Here is a 19,944-nt window from a genome sequence, read left to right as displayed (position 1 = left end):
ACTAATCAATCTGATACAAGATCAAACCTAATCTCAGACAAGATCAAACCTAATTTATTTAGAGGATGAAGTTAAAGGCACTGACAATCCAGCTAAACAAGACAGACCATGAGATAAGCCTGAGTGACAGATTATTCCACAGAATTTCCTCTCTCCTCCACCAGTGCACTGTCAAGCAGCCTACAATGGCTGCCTCTGCTTTACTGGTACATGAAGAGTGCATCTACACATGCAATTAATGTGACCAAACAGACTCCGAATGAATCTGAGCTGGAGTAAACTAATCCTGATGTCTCTGTCTACATATGCATTTAGGTGCAGTAATTTACTGAGGTGCAGGATAGGGCCTGTGTCTGACAGGACTATCCTACACCAGAATAAATTAATCTACTGTGCACTAATTGCAGGCATGTGTAGACAGCAGACTATAAACTTTTAGAAGAAGTCAAGATGGAACTTCTGCATCTGAAAGCAATATGGCTCAACAATTAACTGCTCTACAAATAAAGGAAGCTATTAAGGTTTAAACCAACAAAAACTGGAAGATATCTATCACTGTAATATACATCTGTCATCTGGTCTAATGATGGGTGCCAGTTTTAAATAATTGAGATTTCTGTGCACATTTAATGAAATATTTTTGTTCACATACAGCTTCCATAAACAGACCTATTTTGATTTTCCTAGTTTTCTGGACATTACTATTCTAAAAACATTCTTTTCAGACCCTCTTTCATCAGATAAACTGGAAAATAAATTTTACTTAATTCATTTTTACTTTTGATATCTTTGGTTAGAAATACACCACAAGTATTCAAGAACTTTTAGCAGCTGATTGTTAGTGCTTGTTTGCCTTAGAAGCTCTGCACTAGGCCTCTGCTACTATACTGATACTTAAGCAAGTCATATAAACTGATGACTTCTGTTACTCTCAGATTATACAATATTTTCTGCTCCCCAGCACAGAAAGTAGCCTCTAATCCAGGTATTTGAAAACCTGAAGTTGCTTAACTGATGCAAGGATAACAATTTGTGAAAAACACCTGCAATTTTTTGCATTAACTACCTATCGAATTCTCCTAAATGAGCTAACTATACACATTCACATCTAGGTCCACAGATTACACACCAAACTGGAATTTTAAGGTTACATCAAAATAGATTAGGAATTTTTACCAGAAGCAAAATATTTAGTTTTTAGAACTCTTGTCAACAGAGACTCATATAATCTGCACCATGAGGACCTGACAGAACTATGGCAGTACTCTGACATGCCTGTTCTATACCACACAGGTTCAGAAAGCAGTGTAAAAAAAAATACTAGGAACATACCTTAAAAATACTGATCTTCAGGAATGCTGATCATTAACAACTTTTTCAGCGTGCAGAAATTGTAACATTGCTGGATATCACTGCATTTGACCATCATGTAATGCCGCATGTTAAATATTATTTGACTATTCAGCACAATACGGATGTTCTGGGGCTACTACCACCAATGCAGAGCTATTCAGCATCACTGAATGATTACACATGAAAACATTTTACAAACCTCTTGTCCGTTTCATATGCTAATACGCTACATTCCCCTAGTGTGGATCAACTAACAAACTGTTAAAAAAGGGCTGTATTGGCACATTATGATTTAAATGAATAATTGATGCACTTAATTCACTCTTTATTTCTAGCTCATGCCACTTTCATTTATTACCAGCCAATAAAGTAGTCTACAATACTTTGCTACCTTTGCACCTATTACATGCACTAATAAAATATGCAAAATGGCACATAAGACTACAGGAATTTCTCATGGGTGAAGCAATCATGGAAAAGCAATCAGCACTCTGTACAGGAACATCATGCATCTAGGAAGAGAGAGAAGCAGTAGTCTGAAGTCAGGCAGAAGGCAGGGCAGGCTGGTACTTTAGAGACTGATTCAAAGAGGCATAAGCTTTCCTAATTCCTCAGATGCTATATCATCTGCATTTGTTAAAGCAGGCTGTCACCAACAAAAGTGTATGCCTCCCTGAACCAGTTGGTCTCTAAAGGCACTTTTAAATGTGCTCAGACGTGTTCCGGAGCAGACTCAATTAATCTAGTCAGATGCGCCAGCGAGCTGCAGCATCTTGTGTATTTATTCAGTGTACCTGCATTTCAAAATGGTAGGGGGCCTTTAACTAAAGCTAATCAAATGAGCTTTAATTAAAGCATCTTCACCGCCATGTTGAAGCACAGGACATTGAATACACAAGATGCGGTGGGTTTTTTTTTTTAATTACAGCAGCTTACAATAGCCGCTCTAATTAACTCCCCCCGCATCCTTCACTCCCCACCCTGGACCACGTGTACAGGTGCCCTATGGTGCTATCCTGCCCTGCCTTGTGCCTGACTTCAGACTTATACAGCTGACTACCTCGCTCTATAGATATACATTCTATGAAGTAAAAGCAAAATCAAAGATTTGGTTCACTTGTTATCCAAATCCTCTCCTTCAATACTTTGGAAACTTTTGCCCAAACTCATTATGATAATAAACCAAAAAAAGGAAAGAAATGGAAATAAATAAATAAATCAATAAATCAGGAAGTCTTAACTGTAAATTTAAAATTAAGAAAATATCCCAATTCAAGACTTAAAAATACAGGAAAATGGGAAATTGTAGATTCCTACTCATTCCTTGCATATGAAAGGTGGCATTTCGTCAGAGCTCAAATGAAAGTTTAAAGTTTTTTTTAAAGAGCATGAACTCTTAGTATTTTCTATTGCTTCCATAATTAGCCCAGCTTTAGGAAGATTTTATGGAACATAGCCATTAATCCCAGGGAGCACTCAGACACTTAACCTTTACCAGGCAGGGTCTGGTTTCAGAAGTGACCTTATAACAGCTACAGACTGAATCAGAAAGGAAATGAATGAGACAAGAGCGCACATGGCTACTTGGAAGAAACTGAAATTAAACTTACTAACCGCAAAGTCAATTCAAAGGTCGTAAAACAGACAATACTGTAGCTGATGCATACAGCTACGTATAGCTAACAGTGCATTTTAATAGTCTGTTACCTGTAAAAGCCACAACACTGTAGTAGCAAGAAATAACTCTTTATGTAAAAAATAAACTAACTCTTTAAGGGCTTGCGACTACTTGTTTGAGTGACTACCTCTCTTTATATGTTTGGTTATGAATGGCAAAGTGTTAAAATGAAGTTTTGAAATCAGAATTTGTGGTAGAGGTGATATCTTTTATTAGACCAACTAGATATCTGCAAAAAAATTCTTTATTTGCAAGCTTTCGGGCACAATCACCCTTCCTCAAGGCACAGAAGAATGCAAAGATTGTAAAAGTGCTCCTAAGTGGAAATGAACCAGCTTAAAATAAAATTTGAATTTAATATTACATAGGCCAGAGGTTGTCAACCAGGGGTACAAGTACCCCTAGGGGTACTTGGGAAGGAGCTAGGGGGTATGTGCAGGTGGGCAGGGACGAAGCACTGCCACCCACTACTCCACACCATTACCTCCTAGGAGCAGGAACAGGGGTGGGGGCGAGGGCAGCAGTGCCCCCCTGCGAGTTGCACAGGTGCCGCCTGGATGCTGGGGGGAGGAAGGAGCTCACATATAGTGATGGCCAACACCACCAGCCACCTGATGCCGTGCTGCTCCACGTGTGGCTGCTGCCATCCCCCCCCCCCCCAATCCGGTTGCATGTCACCCCTTCTCCCCAACTCCGCTTCTGACTGTCAGAGGTACGCTTATTAAAAAAGTCTGAAAACCCTGACAGCCTCTTGAAAGCTCAGTTCAAGTGTAATCTATTAAAATAATTTAAATAAAATATGTTGAGTCAACGGGCCTCTACTAAAAAATCTGGAGTTAAAGGCCAATCTTATGAATATTTATGATTCTGTACCCATAACGGAGGCTTATTATCCAGCTCACTGAAAAATAATGATCTGCTCAGTAACTACCAACCCCCTGTTTCTGAATGGTTCTGGGTACTTCAGTTAAATGGCCTCTCTTAGTCCCTTTGCATATGTACAAAGATGTAAACATTAACTTCTCATGTGCTCTATCCATGTCTCTAAACTAAAATACTGAAGCACATAAGGCCAGGGGATTAAAATTGTACAAGGGTTTTTTTTAAAAATTTTTCGGGGGGGGGGGGGGGGGGGGGGGCCACAGGCGGTATACCATGAAGGGTGGATAGGTTGTGTCACTGGGAGGAGGTGTGGTTGTTATTTCTTTGTGTGGAGGAGGGAGATGGAGCAGAGTACGGAACTGTGTCAGACACAAAGGACCAACACTGGGCTCAAGACAATATTCTGTGGAGCGTAGATTAGCCTTGGTTTCAATACCTGGAAACAGGCAGCAAAAACTGCAGGTCATGAAAAATACCTTATTTGGGAATATTTCCAAGAAATTCCTTGCCACTGGGAACAAGAAGAAAACCTACCAAATAGAGAGAGCAACAAAGAGATACAAGGTCTGGCAGCTAGAATGAAGAAACATGAAAAATGCTTCTCAGAAGGCAATAAACTTGAAAATGGTGATGTGGACATGTCTGAGCCATCTGGATGAAGTGGTTAGAAATTTTCCTATTTTTGAACCACTCTTATGGATTGCATACCATATATTGCAATGGTAGCAATAATGATATATTTATGACAATAATGTTGGATTACTTATTAATTTCAAAATGTTTGTGTTAAAAATCTAATGAATGTTCTAGTTCTCAGGAGTATTTGTCAATTATATGTTTTTAATATTACCCCTGTACTTTTGAAATGGGGTAATTTGCTCAATGTAAGCAAATATACAAGCCCTAAGTGAAGATATCCTATATAGAATCAAGTTTTAATAGGAATTTATGAAGTTTAAAATAAAAAAAAATTTCAAGCTGTTTTATATTGATAAAGAAAAAGGTATAAATAGAAGATAATTTTGATTTATTGAACTGGATTTAGAAAAATTATATCATTTAAACACAGGTTAAAAAAAAACTTCTCTAGGAGGGAACTTTTATTTAGAATCTCATTATTAAATAATGCACTGAGTATTACTCTGTGCGAGTGATTTTTTTTTTAACCACTTTGTTTCAGGGTCCAGCTTAGACACAAGAAATTATGAACGTCTATCATCTGCAATATTTGCAACTTCAGAATCATCTACTGATACCATCAGCAATACTGCAACTAAACATAACTCAGGCAGTGAATTACCTGCATCTGAAAAGAGACTTTGATCATTAGTGAGTAAAGCTATGGATGAATCCATAATCAGGACCAGGAAAAGCCCAGGAAATAACACTGTTAAAGACTAGTTCAGTTCATTTATGCAACAAATTCTCCCTTTTGTCTTGTTCAGAACAAGCATTTTACTGACATGGTTCAGACATTAGGACCAGGTTACACTCCACACAGCAGAAGAGATATTGCTGGAAGGCTTCTGAATACAGCATATAAGAAAGAAACTGAATAGTGTGCAAAAAACATTGAATGGAAAAGTGCTAACCTGAGTCTTGATGGATGGAGCAATGTACACAATGATCCAGTAATATGTGCATGTATAACAATTCTGTGAATCGTTTCTCTCACAGAAACAACTAACATCAGGAACTGCTCACACTGCAGAGTATTTCAAAGAAGTAGCAGTCAAAACTGCGAGCAAAAATTCAAGTGTTGTGTGCATAGACTCATCACAAATAATGCTACAAATGTAGCAGAGATGAGAAGAAATTTAGAAGATGATAAAGCAAGCCTGAAACTTACAATGTATGGGCACAGTGCTTATTTGATATGTCTTTTAGTGAAAGATGCCAGTACTCCAGGAATAAATGAAAATATTGTTGAAACTGCAAAATACTTCCATAACAACCAGTTCGCCTCAGCTTCACTGAAGAAAATTGGGGAATCCAATTGAATTCTCTCCCAAGATGTACAATAGAATTCAGTGGCTGACTGCACTTTGGGCTATTTATTAAGAACTGGCCTATTCTGATGACCATCTGTGAAGAATATCATGACTGAACTGATGGGAGTATCACTGCTTGTGTAGCTGGCACTGGACTAAAGAAAAATGTAGAAGAGATGCTGAATACACTAAAATCTACTTCTATAGCCTTGGACAAACCAAAGAACAAATGCTGCTATATTGTGGCTATATTGCTGTTGAAATTTGGAAAGAACTTCAAGAAACATTAAAGCAAGAAATACTAAACAGCTAAGTTAGGATGCAGGCAGTAAAGAAATGAATGGATCAAGCACTTATTTCACTTCATTTTCTTGCCAATATTTTTAACACAGAGTTAAGAATGCCTAACTGCCAAAGAAGAAAATGCTCCAATGAAACTTGCATCTACTAATCACCCATGAGCTGTGCCAACCATAATAAACTTCAGGGCTAGAGGTGAACCATTCAAGCTGTCAATCTGATGATGATGGTTTAAAGAAAGCTCACCATGGTCGAAGTCACTAGCAAAGCATATGGAACCAGTGTTTGTTGAAATACTAAACCAGCTTTTACTTACTGCAAGCAGTAGTATCTTCTGCAGGCACAGAAAGAATATATTCTTCATTTGGAGTGGTTCATTAAAAGCTGAGAATTTGATTGGGAGTCAATGAATAAAAAGGAAGAGGAAGATGAGATTGAGTGCTGAAGACTTGAAAGAAAGGGGATAAAAATTTTCAAAACAGCTTAGGCAAAAAAAAAAAAAAATCTTATTTTAAAAGAGAATTAAGCAAGTAGGAATTGATCTCAAATGACTTTCACCCAGGCTTTTTAGAAAATTTTCCCCAGAGTGATGTGAAATAATTCATTTCATTCACTAACTACAGTTCATACTTTTTTATACTATATATTTACTTAATTAGTTGTAAAGGTGCACATTTTGATTAAATAAATCTGTATCCAAAACATTAAAGTTATGTTGAATAAATATGAAATGCTGGTTTTGTGGGTTGAATTAAATTTAAGCTGCCATCTTAAAATAGCTTGATACAAATGTGAGAGAAAAGTTAATTATCTAGTGAATAAGAAACATTTCATCATTTTATAGCATAGTAAAATATAGTATTTCTAACAATCCAAAAGTGTTAAGCCATATACATATAGTTTGTGTACCCAGGACATATGTACTAACTCTATTGTAAAAACTGTGTTTAGTTATAAATCAATACATTTTATTTGTTATATAAACCAATAAAAATACACCTTCCTTTTTACAACAAACAAATGCAATGGAAAAGTTGATAAAAATATACCATATAAAATCAGGCTTCAGTGTTTTAAAGCAGTTATTTAAATCAACTTCATTTAAAATCATTCCAAACTGAATATGACTGATAGCAGCACCTCTTATCCCATTGAAGAGAAGAAAAAAAAAGAGTCTGAACCTGAAATTGTAATTTAACTCAAGTTTTTGAACCCTATTAGAAAAGCAGACAGAAAATACTGGTATATTAAACTATAAGAACCCCAAAAGGATAGATATAAAAGACATCAGTAAGACAAAGATGAAAGGTCCCATGACTGATGACTCTGAAACTCATGCTAAGCTTGGGCCTACACACAGAAGTTAAAATACAGAATAATACCGCTAACCGCATAATGCAAGAGGTAGTGCATTCATGGCTAGGCCACCAAAGAAGGAATAATGAAGTATCTTTTCCAGCTCATCTTGCTATATTCAGGATGATTTCAGGCAGACTCTTAGGGGTCTGGTGTGTAACCATATGAAATGTCTATCCTAGATTTATTAGTATGGTAAATATTTCTTCTGTGACTAACTCATGTTTATGTGCAGGAAGAGACATTCTCCATATGTGATAGATGTCTCCTCCTGATTTAGTACATTTTTCCTGGCTGTTAATCAGTTTCTTGATATGTTCCAAATTGGATAACCTCTTGTTACTGAAGAAGGTAACTCATTCAAATTAGAAATTTCTGATAACCAGTAATGAGCAGGTTTTTCCTGTCAATTACTGTTTAGGACTCTCTCTCGATTTACACAACTAAAAGAATGCTTTGAAGATGCTAAACTAAGGGTATAAAAGGGCAGTAAAACAGCAAACTGCGCGCTTCAAGAGTGAGAAATCTCTCTGACACCAGTTGCTGACACACCCAACTTACTTGAGAAGTTGAAGAGAAACAGACTGCCTCTTCATCACCTGTTCGGTGAGAAATCATCACCTTATAGCTAATTACCAGACTTCAATTTGGTTTAGGCTCACTTGACTTGATTTTAAATACTTGTAGTAAATAAAGATTTTTTGTCACTCAAACGAGGTGTCATGTCAATCCCTGGGCTAGTTCAGAATCCTACATTTTTATTTGCTAACATGACTTTTCCCTCTGAAGATAATGGAGAGAAAGCTCAGAAAGCTTTACTTCATGACAAGTTCTATACTAACAACAAGGCAATTCTGGAGGGTGCTCGGAAAAACAGAAGGATTATTTCTTCCCTATCTCCCCACCGAGAATGCTTATCGCTCCAGAATATATAAAGGTTACTGAACCCTGCTTTACATCCCAGCACCAGCAAAAAGAGCAAGTCAGGTAAGTCACAGGGTAGGTGACAAAACACAGAACACATCATCTTTGGGATTCTGCACCAGTGCAGAGAGGAAAGAGTACACAAGTTGAACAAAGGCCAAACAGTTCATCCTTAAGACAAAGCACTTTCCTGACCAGTTCTCAGGATAGCACAGCAACATGCTAAACCCTACTGTCAAGTTGGTGGCTAAGTGACAATCTAGCTGAAAGGGTGAAGTTATAAAGAGATGATGTGATCAAATTTGGATACAAACATCTCCCAAATAACAAAGGTTGAGGTCACTCAACTGAATGCACAATTGCCAATCCATTTTCAAATATGGACTGGCAACCCATTAAATCAACTAGTGTCTGCTGAAAATATCCTCTCTTCAGAGGAACAGTTTCTAAAGTAGGCATTTAAAAATAAAGCAGAGAACAGTAATATTTTAAGACTGCTGTGTGAACAGAAGATATACCTACCTGTTCGTATTCTAAATCCAATCACAAAACAAGAGAGACTAAAGAATAAACTGAGCAATCATTAATTCTGCACCATCTGTTGAAGATCTTTTATCCTGATTAGAAAATTCCTATTTATTTGCACACCTAGAGAAGAAATCCCAAGCAAGGTTTGCAAATCAAAACAGATCCTGTAGAAGTTTACATGCACAATGCAAATAAGGTTTTGCAACAAAACTTTAGCAACCCAAACCAAAAGTCAATCAATCTCTAAGTCCTAGAACACCAACAAAGAGACAGGAAGAGAGAATGGAAAAAGACCAGAATAGAAATCTTGACAACTTTCTCAAATACTACCTTTTTGTAGTAAGCAACAAAACTTAAAATTATTTCTACTTGCTATAAGCACTACATATATGGACCAAAGCTTGCAATACAACCCCCCCCCCAAAAAACAACCCCAACTCTGATGGTCAGCTGCAGTGACTACTGAATACTGACTGGATGCTTTCACAAAGGCTACAGCAACAAGTGATATTCCTTTATAAGTACATAGTGATCAGGCTGAACGTTCCATACTGAAACTTGCTGTAATTTTATGCATGGCTGTAACCTATTTAAACATTAAGGAATTAGAAGATTTTTCAAAAACTGCAATCTATACTTGAAAATAGTCATGAAGTATTTTCAGTAAGTTTCAGTACATCACATTTCAGACAGGCATTAGTTGTCAGACAAAAGAACACCTTACATCAAAAAAGAATCTGTAAATGTACATCCCTTCATGCCATCTGTTTTTTAAAATACCACAGGATGACTAGAAGGTGAAGGCAACAGCTTTATTTGTAAAACAAAATCACTGTATTATACAAACATTAATTGTTAACACAGTCCAACATCAAAAGGTATAAGAACAACTGTGGGGCTTGCCAGAGTGTGGGCATTTCCTTCTAGTCTTGAGTGTGGAGTACCAAACGCTCTCTTTAATCCTAATAGTGATAAATCCTCAAGATGTAAATATTGGGCACAATGTTTTACTATATGAAAGAAATGAAGCTCATTTCCTCTTTAGGTTCTCATTGCCTTGTACAGGTGAGAATCCTTCAGAAGTATTTACAAAGAGTGATTAAACAGTCTGCTCCAGCTGCAATAAAACTAACTTCTAAGATATATGCTATATATATGCTGTTGCCAGTATCCAGATTTTAGTGTTTTCTATTAAATTGCAGCTCTTTTAAAAATTCAACAGGCTGGGAATTTTTGTAGTTCAAGGCCACAATGGAAAAATCAACAATATTTTGCTATAGCTTTTTTGCTGACCTTCCCATGCCTCCTTTTGCAGGCAATCCCTAGCATAACTACACCCTCATGGATGGAAACAACTAAAACAGAGGGAAGAAGGAGGAATTCAGATTAAAACATTTCCTCTCTCTCACCCTGCAGAAAGGACCTTCCCAAAGGTACATTCTGCATAAAGCAGAATACTGACATCTGTCCTTTTTTTTAGAACAAAAGTGATGGACACCTGAGGTCTACTGACCAAAACTACTACCCATACAGGTTAATGAGTGTTGTCTTATACTTGCCTAGATGAAAACTGAGCCAGGAGGGATGCCAGAAAGATTCTTGAAATACTATTTAAAATTTGCTTGATAAAATCCAGGTTTTCAAAAACATAATATACAGAAAAGTGTGCACGCTGAAGTGACATTTCAGCGTACTTTGATTTTTACCATACAGCACTTACACTGAAATAAGATTAAGTTGTAGTGCTTGCTAAGTGGCAACATGCAGAAATGTACGTTTGAAATGTAGTAAGTATGAACCAGGGCTGAAACTTTTCCCCCGGAAACAGGAGAATAAATATAAATATACTCCCAGCAATTGCCAGAATAAAAATGTTGCAGTTTTATTTTGCTGTGCGATTGCTACATTTGAGAGACACTGTCAAGCAGTTTATAGAAAATGTCAAGGTAGGTAAAAACTTAAGTTTCAAGTGAATCAGGTGGGAAGTTATCTCTTTTATTTCATAGACATTAGGGCTGGAAGGGACATTAGGGCTTTGAAAGGACAAAAATATAGAAAAAAAGTTTTTAAAGTTCCAATTTCGAAGAAATAAAATACAAGTCCTGAATGTCTCATACTGTTCTACAGCATCACACATTACTTCCAGAACTATTTTGCAAATATCAATGGTACAGTTAACCACAAAATTGTTAATGCTATGCTCTGTAAAAAAGCAAGGAAGAAAAAGGACAACACTCCTAAGGAAAGAACCTCTTTTTGAAAAGCTGCAAAAATACAAAAATACCATTAAAATTATAAAAATATCTGGTTATTTAAAAAGGAGACTCTCTTTAAAAGTTTATACCTTCACAATAAGAATACTGAACTGTACAGTAACTTTTATACAAAGAGATTAAGTGCTTTATAAATAAACCTCATCACACCCACCCAAGAAGTTGCATCTCATTTAATAGATAACTCCTCTTTGCTTCTATTCACGTAAGTGACTTATTTCCATAATAAATCAATAGCAAAGCTGGAGTACAGAAGCTAAAAATCTCAACTCACAGCATCCTCTCTCCCACACCAACCCTGATTCCCTTTCAGTTTTATATATGACTTAAGATGCCTGGTACAATAGCAAATACTAATTCTATTTCTTTGTGCTCAGTATTAGTGTTCTCTCCAGTAATGAAATACTTAAAAGTTATTCTTATTTTGTGAGATCTCAAAGCCACTTACTACAGTGTGGTTTCACACGAAAATGTAGGATATGAAAAATAAGGCATTTAAACTATTTGCCAGTGTCTCTTTCAACAAAATGTAAGTGTCAATCAAGCAAGGTTGCAGGACAACAAGGCTTACTGTCTAGGAATGACATCTCATTGTAAGGCTGGGAAGAAAGAGTTCTACTAGATGAGCCATTAAAAACATTAAAATAGCTCTTCAAAATGTAGTCAACAACCAACACTGCTGCCTCATAAGAAAGATATTACCCTCCAATCCCTGCCAAAATATTCACTTATATCCTGAATATCCCTTGCCCCGGCAAGCTTCCTACTTGTCAAACACAAGGCCAGTAATGTCATTCTGCCTCCAAAGTTAAATCACAGTCAAATCAAGTTCTCCAAAACACTCAGTAAATCCAGGTTGAAGACATCAGTACCACTTTCAGATAAGAGGACGCCATTTAGATGGAATAAACCTGGAGACTCTGGCACAAGGGAATCGTGTCTGATCACAAATCCTCCAATAGACTTCATAAAGTTGCTAATTTGACTATTGACTTTTTTCCGGTTATCATCCACGAGTTTACAGGCCTCATCTTGGTTCCACCAGGCTTTTCGGGGCACAATGTTTGACCAGACCAAAATGACATTCTTGAACACGTGCCTGATAAATCCTAAATCCGTTTTTATTCTGATTATAAGATTTGTAAGTTTTGTTGTTCCCAGGTCATTTCCTCCTAGGTGTATCACCAGTATCTCAGGATCTGGCAGATGTCGTCGGGCATGCAACAGCATGGGTATTAACTGATCCCACATCATTCCACTCTTTCCTAGCCAATGCAATTTGGCATCCTCCACTCGAATACCCAGCTGCGGACCAAAGCTTCTTGAGAGTGCCCGTTTTTCTGCCCATAAAACATATGAATGACCACAAATCCATACCTGCTTCTGCTTTCTTCTAGTATCTGCTATTAAAAGAACACAAAGAAATGTTAATGCTTTAGTCTGGACTCGACCTTTATAAATAATTGGCTGTCTAAATGTTCCTAAATATGGTCCACTCTAACATAACCCATGATTTGGCAAAGCCAAGAGCGCAACTACACATACAATGTGGGAGAAAAATGTATTCCAATATCTGTTTAGATAAATGTGTGCCATTTACATGTATCGCAAGAAAAAATATGCTTCTTCAGAGGCCTTTCCAGGTACATGGTGCTTGCACTGCATATTAAGTTTATGGAAGGCAATCCAAGTTCATGACCTTTTGGACTGATCTTATAACAACAAATATACATTCTCCATCAAGTACAGGGCTGAGATGGACGAAACCTTGACAGACCCTCATAACCTGACAGACCCACCAACCCCCACAATATTCTCCACCTCAAACCAGAAAAATAAATATTATTTCAGGAATACTCTTTTAAACTGAACAGAAAACATAACAACAAGCATGTAGTTCACTTTTTCAGATAAGTATCTTTTTTTGCATAGCCTGACCTGTGTCGCTAGCCTCTGACACTAATGTTAGGTCCTAGCAGTGACTCAGGTTTGCAAAGAAGAGCTGAAAAGATCATCTTACAAAGCAGTAAAGCCAGGCCTCTAGTTTTCATGCAAGTTGCTGCTCAGAAGCTTCAGTACAAAAGGAAGAAAAGACTGAAAAGACTGAGCTTTAATCTCATGAAAACTTGTATGTATCCCATCTTTATTCCTCTCCCATCTTCATTTATTTGGTTGGTGGACTGTATTACCTTCAGTATCATCATCATCCCTTAGCTTCTGATTCTCCTGGTAATCAAATCGAACACTCTTGATACTGACAATGCAATCTTGCATTTAGAGTTGTAAATGCCAGAGCCACTTTGGAAGCAGGCAGTGCTCCAGCAACGATGAAGACTGGCATATGGTGTCTTGGAAAAAAAGATGTCCATTGAGCCCTCTACTTACATGAAACATGCCCTCCAGAATGGCACTGGTGATTCCCACAGTCTCACCATTCACCCTCATTCGCACAGTTTCCAAATAAAGTGAAAGCACAAAACAAATGTATATCTTCTCACAAAAGAACAAAGTTAACTGCTTAAACTGAGTTGAGCTGGCATCAGAGATGTGGGATGGAAAGTTTCCTAGTGCTTTATTTTTCCATGGGAAGTTTTCCATTTCTAAAAATTCATTGTTTCATAGAATTCATTAGTAACAATGAATGGATGTCAATACAATATTAGGGAAGTGTGGCAGTTTCAAAGTTGTAATTAATATTTTTCAGGTGATTACCCCTAGGAAGTGCGAGAGAGAGTACATCTATGTTTTACTGATTTGTAAATAGGAAGGCAAATACACTCACATAAAAATCTAAACCAAAGATCCAGTTATGAATTCACCCAAGTGGCTGTGCAGGCCAAATCAAACCAAAGCTAAAATTCTTATTTCATCTCAGACTGCAAGTGAAAGCAAAACCAAAACTAAAACTGTGATTAATTTCTGTTTCACTTTCAGTTCAGCAAACAGAGCAGTGTCTCATTTCTTTTCTTGAATTGGGGAAGTTGGAAGTGTTTGCATAAGATCTGTTACTTTTTTAGTGTTTTTGCTTTGAAGTAGTCATAATAATGCCAAATCAGAAAAAAAACTAGTGTGTGGCATCATTATAGTGAAGTTCAAGCCACTGAAGGAAGGAAGGAAGTTGGCAGATGTAAATATTGTGGGCAGGAGTATGGCTAACAATGCAACAAGAATGATCAAACATTTAATAACATGTCAAAACTGTTCTGAAAGAGTACACGCCATATACAGAAAGCTACTACAACCAAGTAGTGGAACAACATTATCTGAGAAAAGTCTAATTCTGGACTCCTATGTAAGTAAACAAATTAATATATTAAACTACACACAGCACAGAATAGCATCTATATTTTTTAAAACAATATAACTTTAAAAGTTGTTAATGCAACTCGGGACTTTTATTTATTTATTTAAAATATCTGAATCCTGCTTTTCTGCTTGCACTAAGCACTAAAGTGGCTTAGGCTTAACAATATATATTTTTTAAAATTACACGATAGTTAACTATTTATCTCTCTCAACCCAGCAGAACGAGCTTAGTCCTCTGGTGGATGGCAGAGGCCAGACTATACTTCTCTTTGGCTCTGTAGTCCCAGGGCAAATGAGCAGCCAGTTAAAGCAGCAGAGTGTTCTTTTTGGCAGGGAGCGGGGAAGCAAACACCTTGTCACTTCTCCTTCTTCTGATGGACAAAACCAGACTAGAATAGGCTAAAATAAAAATCTTTTCCCCCTTTTGTTGCAAGAACCTGGTAGCTCAAGTGAAATAGCAGATTTGCAAAAAAAGATGGAAAATAAGTAGCTGTTCAAGACAGTTAAGCTTTGTGAACAAAATGTCAAAAGAAGATCAAGAAAAAGCAAGGGAGACATTAGCTTGAACTATATTTGCAAATGGTACACCTTTTTCAGTTATGGAAAGTCAATACTGGAAGGAACATTACAAACTAATTCTCCCATCATATAAGTTACTGTCAAGTTATCGTTTATCACATTCTCTCTTAGATGGAGTATGACAGGATTCAAACAATGGTTATTCAAAGGATTGGTCAAGCAGAATCACTGACTCTGATGTCAGATGGAAAATCCTTTACTGAACATTATGTTAGCAACACTTGAACCAATATTCCTGAAAACAACTGCTACTAAATCTCCTCATCATACAGGTGAATACATAGCCAAATTAACGAGTGAAAAGATTGAAAGTGCAGGTCCCTCCAGGGTACAAGCCCCTGTAACTGATAACGTGAGTAACATGAAATTGTATGGCAAATATTAAAGGCAAAGTATCCTCATTTAATAGTATGTGGCTGTCCTGCTCATGGGCTGAATCTTCTGGCAAAGGACATAGTAAGAGTGAATACATGAAGATGATAATGACAAACTGCAAAGCGATTGTGAAGGTATTCAACAACCAGCATGTTGCTAATCAGACTTTGAAGAAATTACAGAAAGAGAAGCAGGAGAAGGCAAGTGCACTTTTACTGCCAGGAGAAACTAGATGGGGCTTGGCTACAAAATGTTTACATAGTTTGCTGCGCACAAAGAACTGTTTGCAGTGTACTTCAATAGATGACACAGTATCCCAGATTATTCCTGTGAACATTTGGAAGTAGATCCTCAACAATGATGTGTTCTTGGTTCGAGTTCAAGGAACATCCACTTTGCTAGTACCAGTGTCAGTGGCTATCAAGAAACTCAAAGGAGATACACCAAGCTTTTCAAATATTTCAGAGATATTCAGACAACTGAATGAAAATCTAACTGAGCTTTTGCCTTCTTCACCTCTATCCAAAAAAGAAATAAAACAAATGTTTACTAAGAGATCTGAGTTTTGCTCTCATCCAGTTCATCTGGCAGCAAACTTTTTGGATCCTCAACATAGGGGACAACATCGATCAGAAGATGAATTATCTACTGCTCTCAATACAATTATGGAAGCAGCTAAGAATGTCCCCAACAGCTACGAAATAGCCGTGATGACAGACACTGCCGAGTACTGCGCAAAAGAAAAACCTTGAAGCAAAGACATCATTTGGCAGGCAACAGAAAATACGTCTCCTCTCACATGGTAGAAGGGATATTGTAACGCCCAACTGTTGTCCAGGATTGCTCCTAGGATCCCAAGCATTCCACCAACAGCAGCTTCTTGTGAACGGAACTGGAAGGCTTTCAGTTCAATCAAAATAAGAGAGGAATAGACTAACGAATGCACTGCTAAGCTTGTCTCTATTTCTCAAAATCTTTTGCTTCTGAAGAATCAGTCAGAAACACAATGAAGAAGATGCAGTGTAATGATAAGTTGCCCTTGCCCATAGACTCATTAATAAAACCATGTTGTAGAGAAAGAGAATCTGGGTCAAGTAGTTCTGAATCAGATTTGCCTCAATCTGATTCTGAAATGGAACTAATAAGTAGTGCAAGTGAGTCTTACAGGTAGTGACAGTGAAACTGGAGGTGCTGCAATGACCTCAGTGGAAGACCGTTAAACTCTGCTGAGGTAGATGAATGGACAATCACGGCATATCATGCACAATTCTTTGGGTGTGCTAAAATTAGCATGTTCAGTTTTCAGTGCCTTCATTTTTTTTCCTTAAATTTCAACAAATTTTGCAAGGGAAGTACATGCTATTGTGTATTGTCTTTACATTTTTACAAGTATTCCAATAAAAATAATTTCTTTCCACATAAAGCTTTGAATGCGTTTGAATATAACATTTAAGCCACACTAAGCATGCTGCATTTTTTTTCCTAATCAAATATTTTAGTTCAAATACTTGTGGCTAATGGGGCATAAAATTAACATGGGGGTACTTTTTCAGTTTTATTTACTAAATGCAAGTTAAAAAAGCATACTAAATCAAATCATGCTCTATTTAGGGCATTGGAAAATTTTCCAATTCAAAATTTTCCAGAAAACCCACATCTCTGGCTGATAGAGTTTGGATAGAACATTTTCCTATACAACCTTTCAGCCGAGTTTCCAGATGTAGCTTGTGCTTGTCCATTAAATCATTAACATACCAAGAACATACTAAAATATACTGCATCTCTAAATACAAAAAGCACGTATACCCTTAAAACTTATTTCTAATTTCTCTTTTTAACTATGGTATCTTATCTGCTTGTAGGAGACCGGCTGTAAAATGTATTCAGAGTGACTGATACTGTAAACAAGGCCATGCAACATAGCACAGACGTACTAACGCAGTAATGGCTTGAGAGTTTAATCCAGCTATCAAGTTATAATTCTCTCTCCATTTTCTAGATTATAAAGAGAACCAAGCATCTTGTTCAGTAAAGCAAATCCAACAGATTAACAAACAAGAAAGCAGCAGTACATTTTTAACAACATAGAGCAGTGAGCACACGTTAAAAAACATTTCCTAACACGATAATATTTTTTATCATGAAGCGAAGGAAAGAAAGTAGGGTGGCTACTCATATTGCTCTTCAAAACATTCATGGACCAAACAGAAGGGATAGAAGGAAATCAGAACTTAACAGTGTTGGTTGGATGAGACAAAATGCAATGGATATTTTTTGTAAGAATACTGTGTGTTAAACATTTTATTCTTGTGATAATAAGGAAGCCCCTTTCCAACAAACATCTTGACTTATAAGTTCTGGTTTTAACTACTATGGATCCAGGTGCAAAGCACATCTTCATGAACAGGTTACTTTCTTGCTTGTACTACTTGCAGAAAGAACCTTCTTCAGTACTCGGAAAAAGAGATGCTCTCAAGGTTACTCACCAACAGCAGTCGCAGGTGGCTGAGAAGGGTAATGCTGAGCACTTGTTGTTGCTGGAAATGGAACGCCAGAGGGATAAGGGTACTTTGGGTAGCCACTTTGAAAGAGAATGTTATGCAAGCATTAGGATTAAGGCATCTATGCATATTCTTTTTACATTACATCATCTGACAGTAAACTTCTAGTTACAAAATTATCACATTAATCAAAATACAAAAGCTACTTTCAAAATATGATTAAGACACAGCGCTTAATCAAATAAAGGTAATAAACTAGTTCAAACTGCAGCTCAGAAGAGACTTTTATTTATTTATTTTTTACAAATCATTAGATTATGCAAGAAAAATTGTGAAAAACATTAATGGAAAATAAAGATTATACCAGTTTACATGAATGCTTCACAAGTTATCAGCTGATTAAACATCTTGTTTGTTTCAAGTTTTCTTCAATTAAATTTACTTCTCTTACTATCCTAAAGACCCACTCCTCAAACTTCAAATCGTCAAAAATGTAATACTGACATTTATTAATTCAGACTGTGAAGTGGGAAGGTGCACACACACACCGTGCCCCCTTCCCAGCCCCCCATTCTCTCTGGATGAGCTACTTGCAGCTCCATCCCACTCCTGGCCTCAGGGTCACATTCACCGCCCTGGCTGAGCAGTGCCTGACCCTACCCCACTCACTCCCTCACTGTGGGGGCTTCAATCTGCCAGCAAGTGTCACTAAATGAGAAGTTGGTATTGTCAAGTGAGGCTCATAATGCCATAATTTCATAGTTTCTAGGGTCGGAAGGGACCTGAGCAGATCATCTAGTCTGACCCCCTGCCATGGCAGGAAAGAATACTGGGGTCAAATAACCCCAGCAAGATGTTCATCTAACCTCCTCTTAAACACCCCCAGGGTAGGAGCCTGCACCACTTCTCTTGGAAGCTGGTTCCAGACCCTAGCTGCCCTGACTGTGAAGTAGCGCCTCCTGATATCTAGCCTAAACCTACCCTCTGCCAGCTTGTGACCGTTATTCCTGGTCACTCCTGGTGGTGCTCGGGGGAACAGTGACTCCCCCAGTGCCTGCTGATCCCCCCTGACTAGTTTATAACAGGCCACAAGATCCCCCCTCAGCCTTCTCTTTTGGAGGCTGAACAGGTTCAGGTCCTGCAGCCTCTCCTCATAGGGCCTGCCCTGTTGTCCCCTGATCATACGAGTGGCCCTCCTCTGGACCCTCTCCATGCTGTCGACATCCCTCTTGAAGTGTGGCGCCCAGAACTGGACGCAATACTCCAGTTTGTATACCTTGACTTCCAAAAGGCCTTTGATCTAGTAATCAATGATGTTCTTGTGAGAAAACTGGAGGACTGTGGGCTTAACTGTGAGACAGGTAGCAGGGTAGGGAGCTGGTTGCAGGGTAGGACTCAGAGACATCTAATGAATTGAACTGTGTCGTCTTGACAAGGAGTGGCCAGTAGTGTCCCTTAGGGGTTGGTACATGGTACAGTGCTTTTCAGCATCTTTATCAATGATTTGGATTCAGGGGTGAAGAGTTCATTGGCCACATTCACAGACAACACCAAGCTATGAGGAAGCATGGTCACGCTTGAAGATAGGCTGCAGATACAGGTGGACCTAGACAGCCTGCCAAGTTGGGTAGATCAGAATCTGATGAAGTTCAATGTTGAGAAATGTAAAGTGCTCCACCTGGGGACAAAAATCTCCCCTACACACCTACAGGCTTGGCAACAAACTGACTAGGCACCACTAATGAAAGGGACCTGGGGGTAATCATAGACCATGATATTAATATGAGCTACCAGTGCAATGCTGCAGCCAACAGGGCAAATAATACATTGGCATGCATCAATTGATGCATCTCTAGCAAAACATATTTACTTGACTACAAGACAAGGTTTTTTGCCGC

General features: G+C 37.8%; 1 protein-coding gene across 2 annotated transcripts in view; it reads right to left on the bottom strand.

The window, feature by feature from the left end:
- The window catches only part of TSG101 (tumor susceptibility 101), a 70,369-nt gene that overhangs the window by 19,006 nt on the left and 31,419 nt on the right, over positions 1–19,944 (bottom strand). The window contains exons 7-8 of one of the 2 annotated variants that reach the window (XM_090032548.1): positions 18,032–18,126; positions 9,811–12,688 (exon numbers count right to left, since the gene is read on the bottom strand). In XM_090032548.1, coding sequence (XP_089888674.1) covers positions 12,105–12,688; positions 18,032–18,126 — 679 coding nt within the window. In that variant the 3' untranslated portion in view covers positions 9,811–12,104. Of the gene's footprint in view, positions 1–9,810; positions 12,689–18,031; positions 18,127–19,944 lie in introns of those variants that run through there. The other variant, XM_090032547.1, reaches the window with a different exon arrangement.

Source organism: Crocodylus siamensis, chromosome 2 (genome assembly GCF_052110815.1).
Source record: "Crocodylus siamensis isolate JL-2025a chromosome 2, ASM5211081v1, whole genome shotgun sequence".
In the NCBI taxonomy this organism is placed as follows: domain Eukaryota; kingdom Metazoa; phylum Chordata; order Crocodylia; family Crocodylidae; genus Crocodylus; species Crocodylus siamensis.
This window is presented reverse-complemented; position numbering and strand designations above follow the sequence as displayed.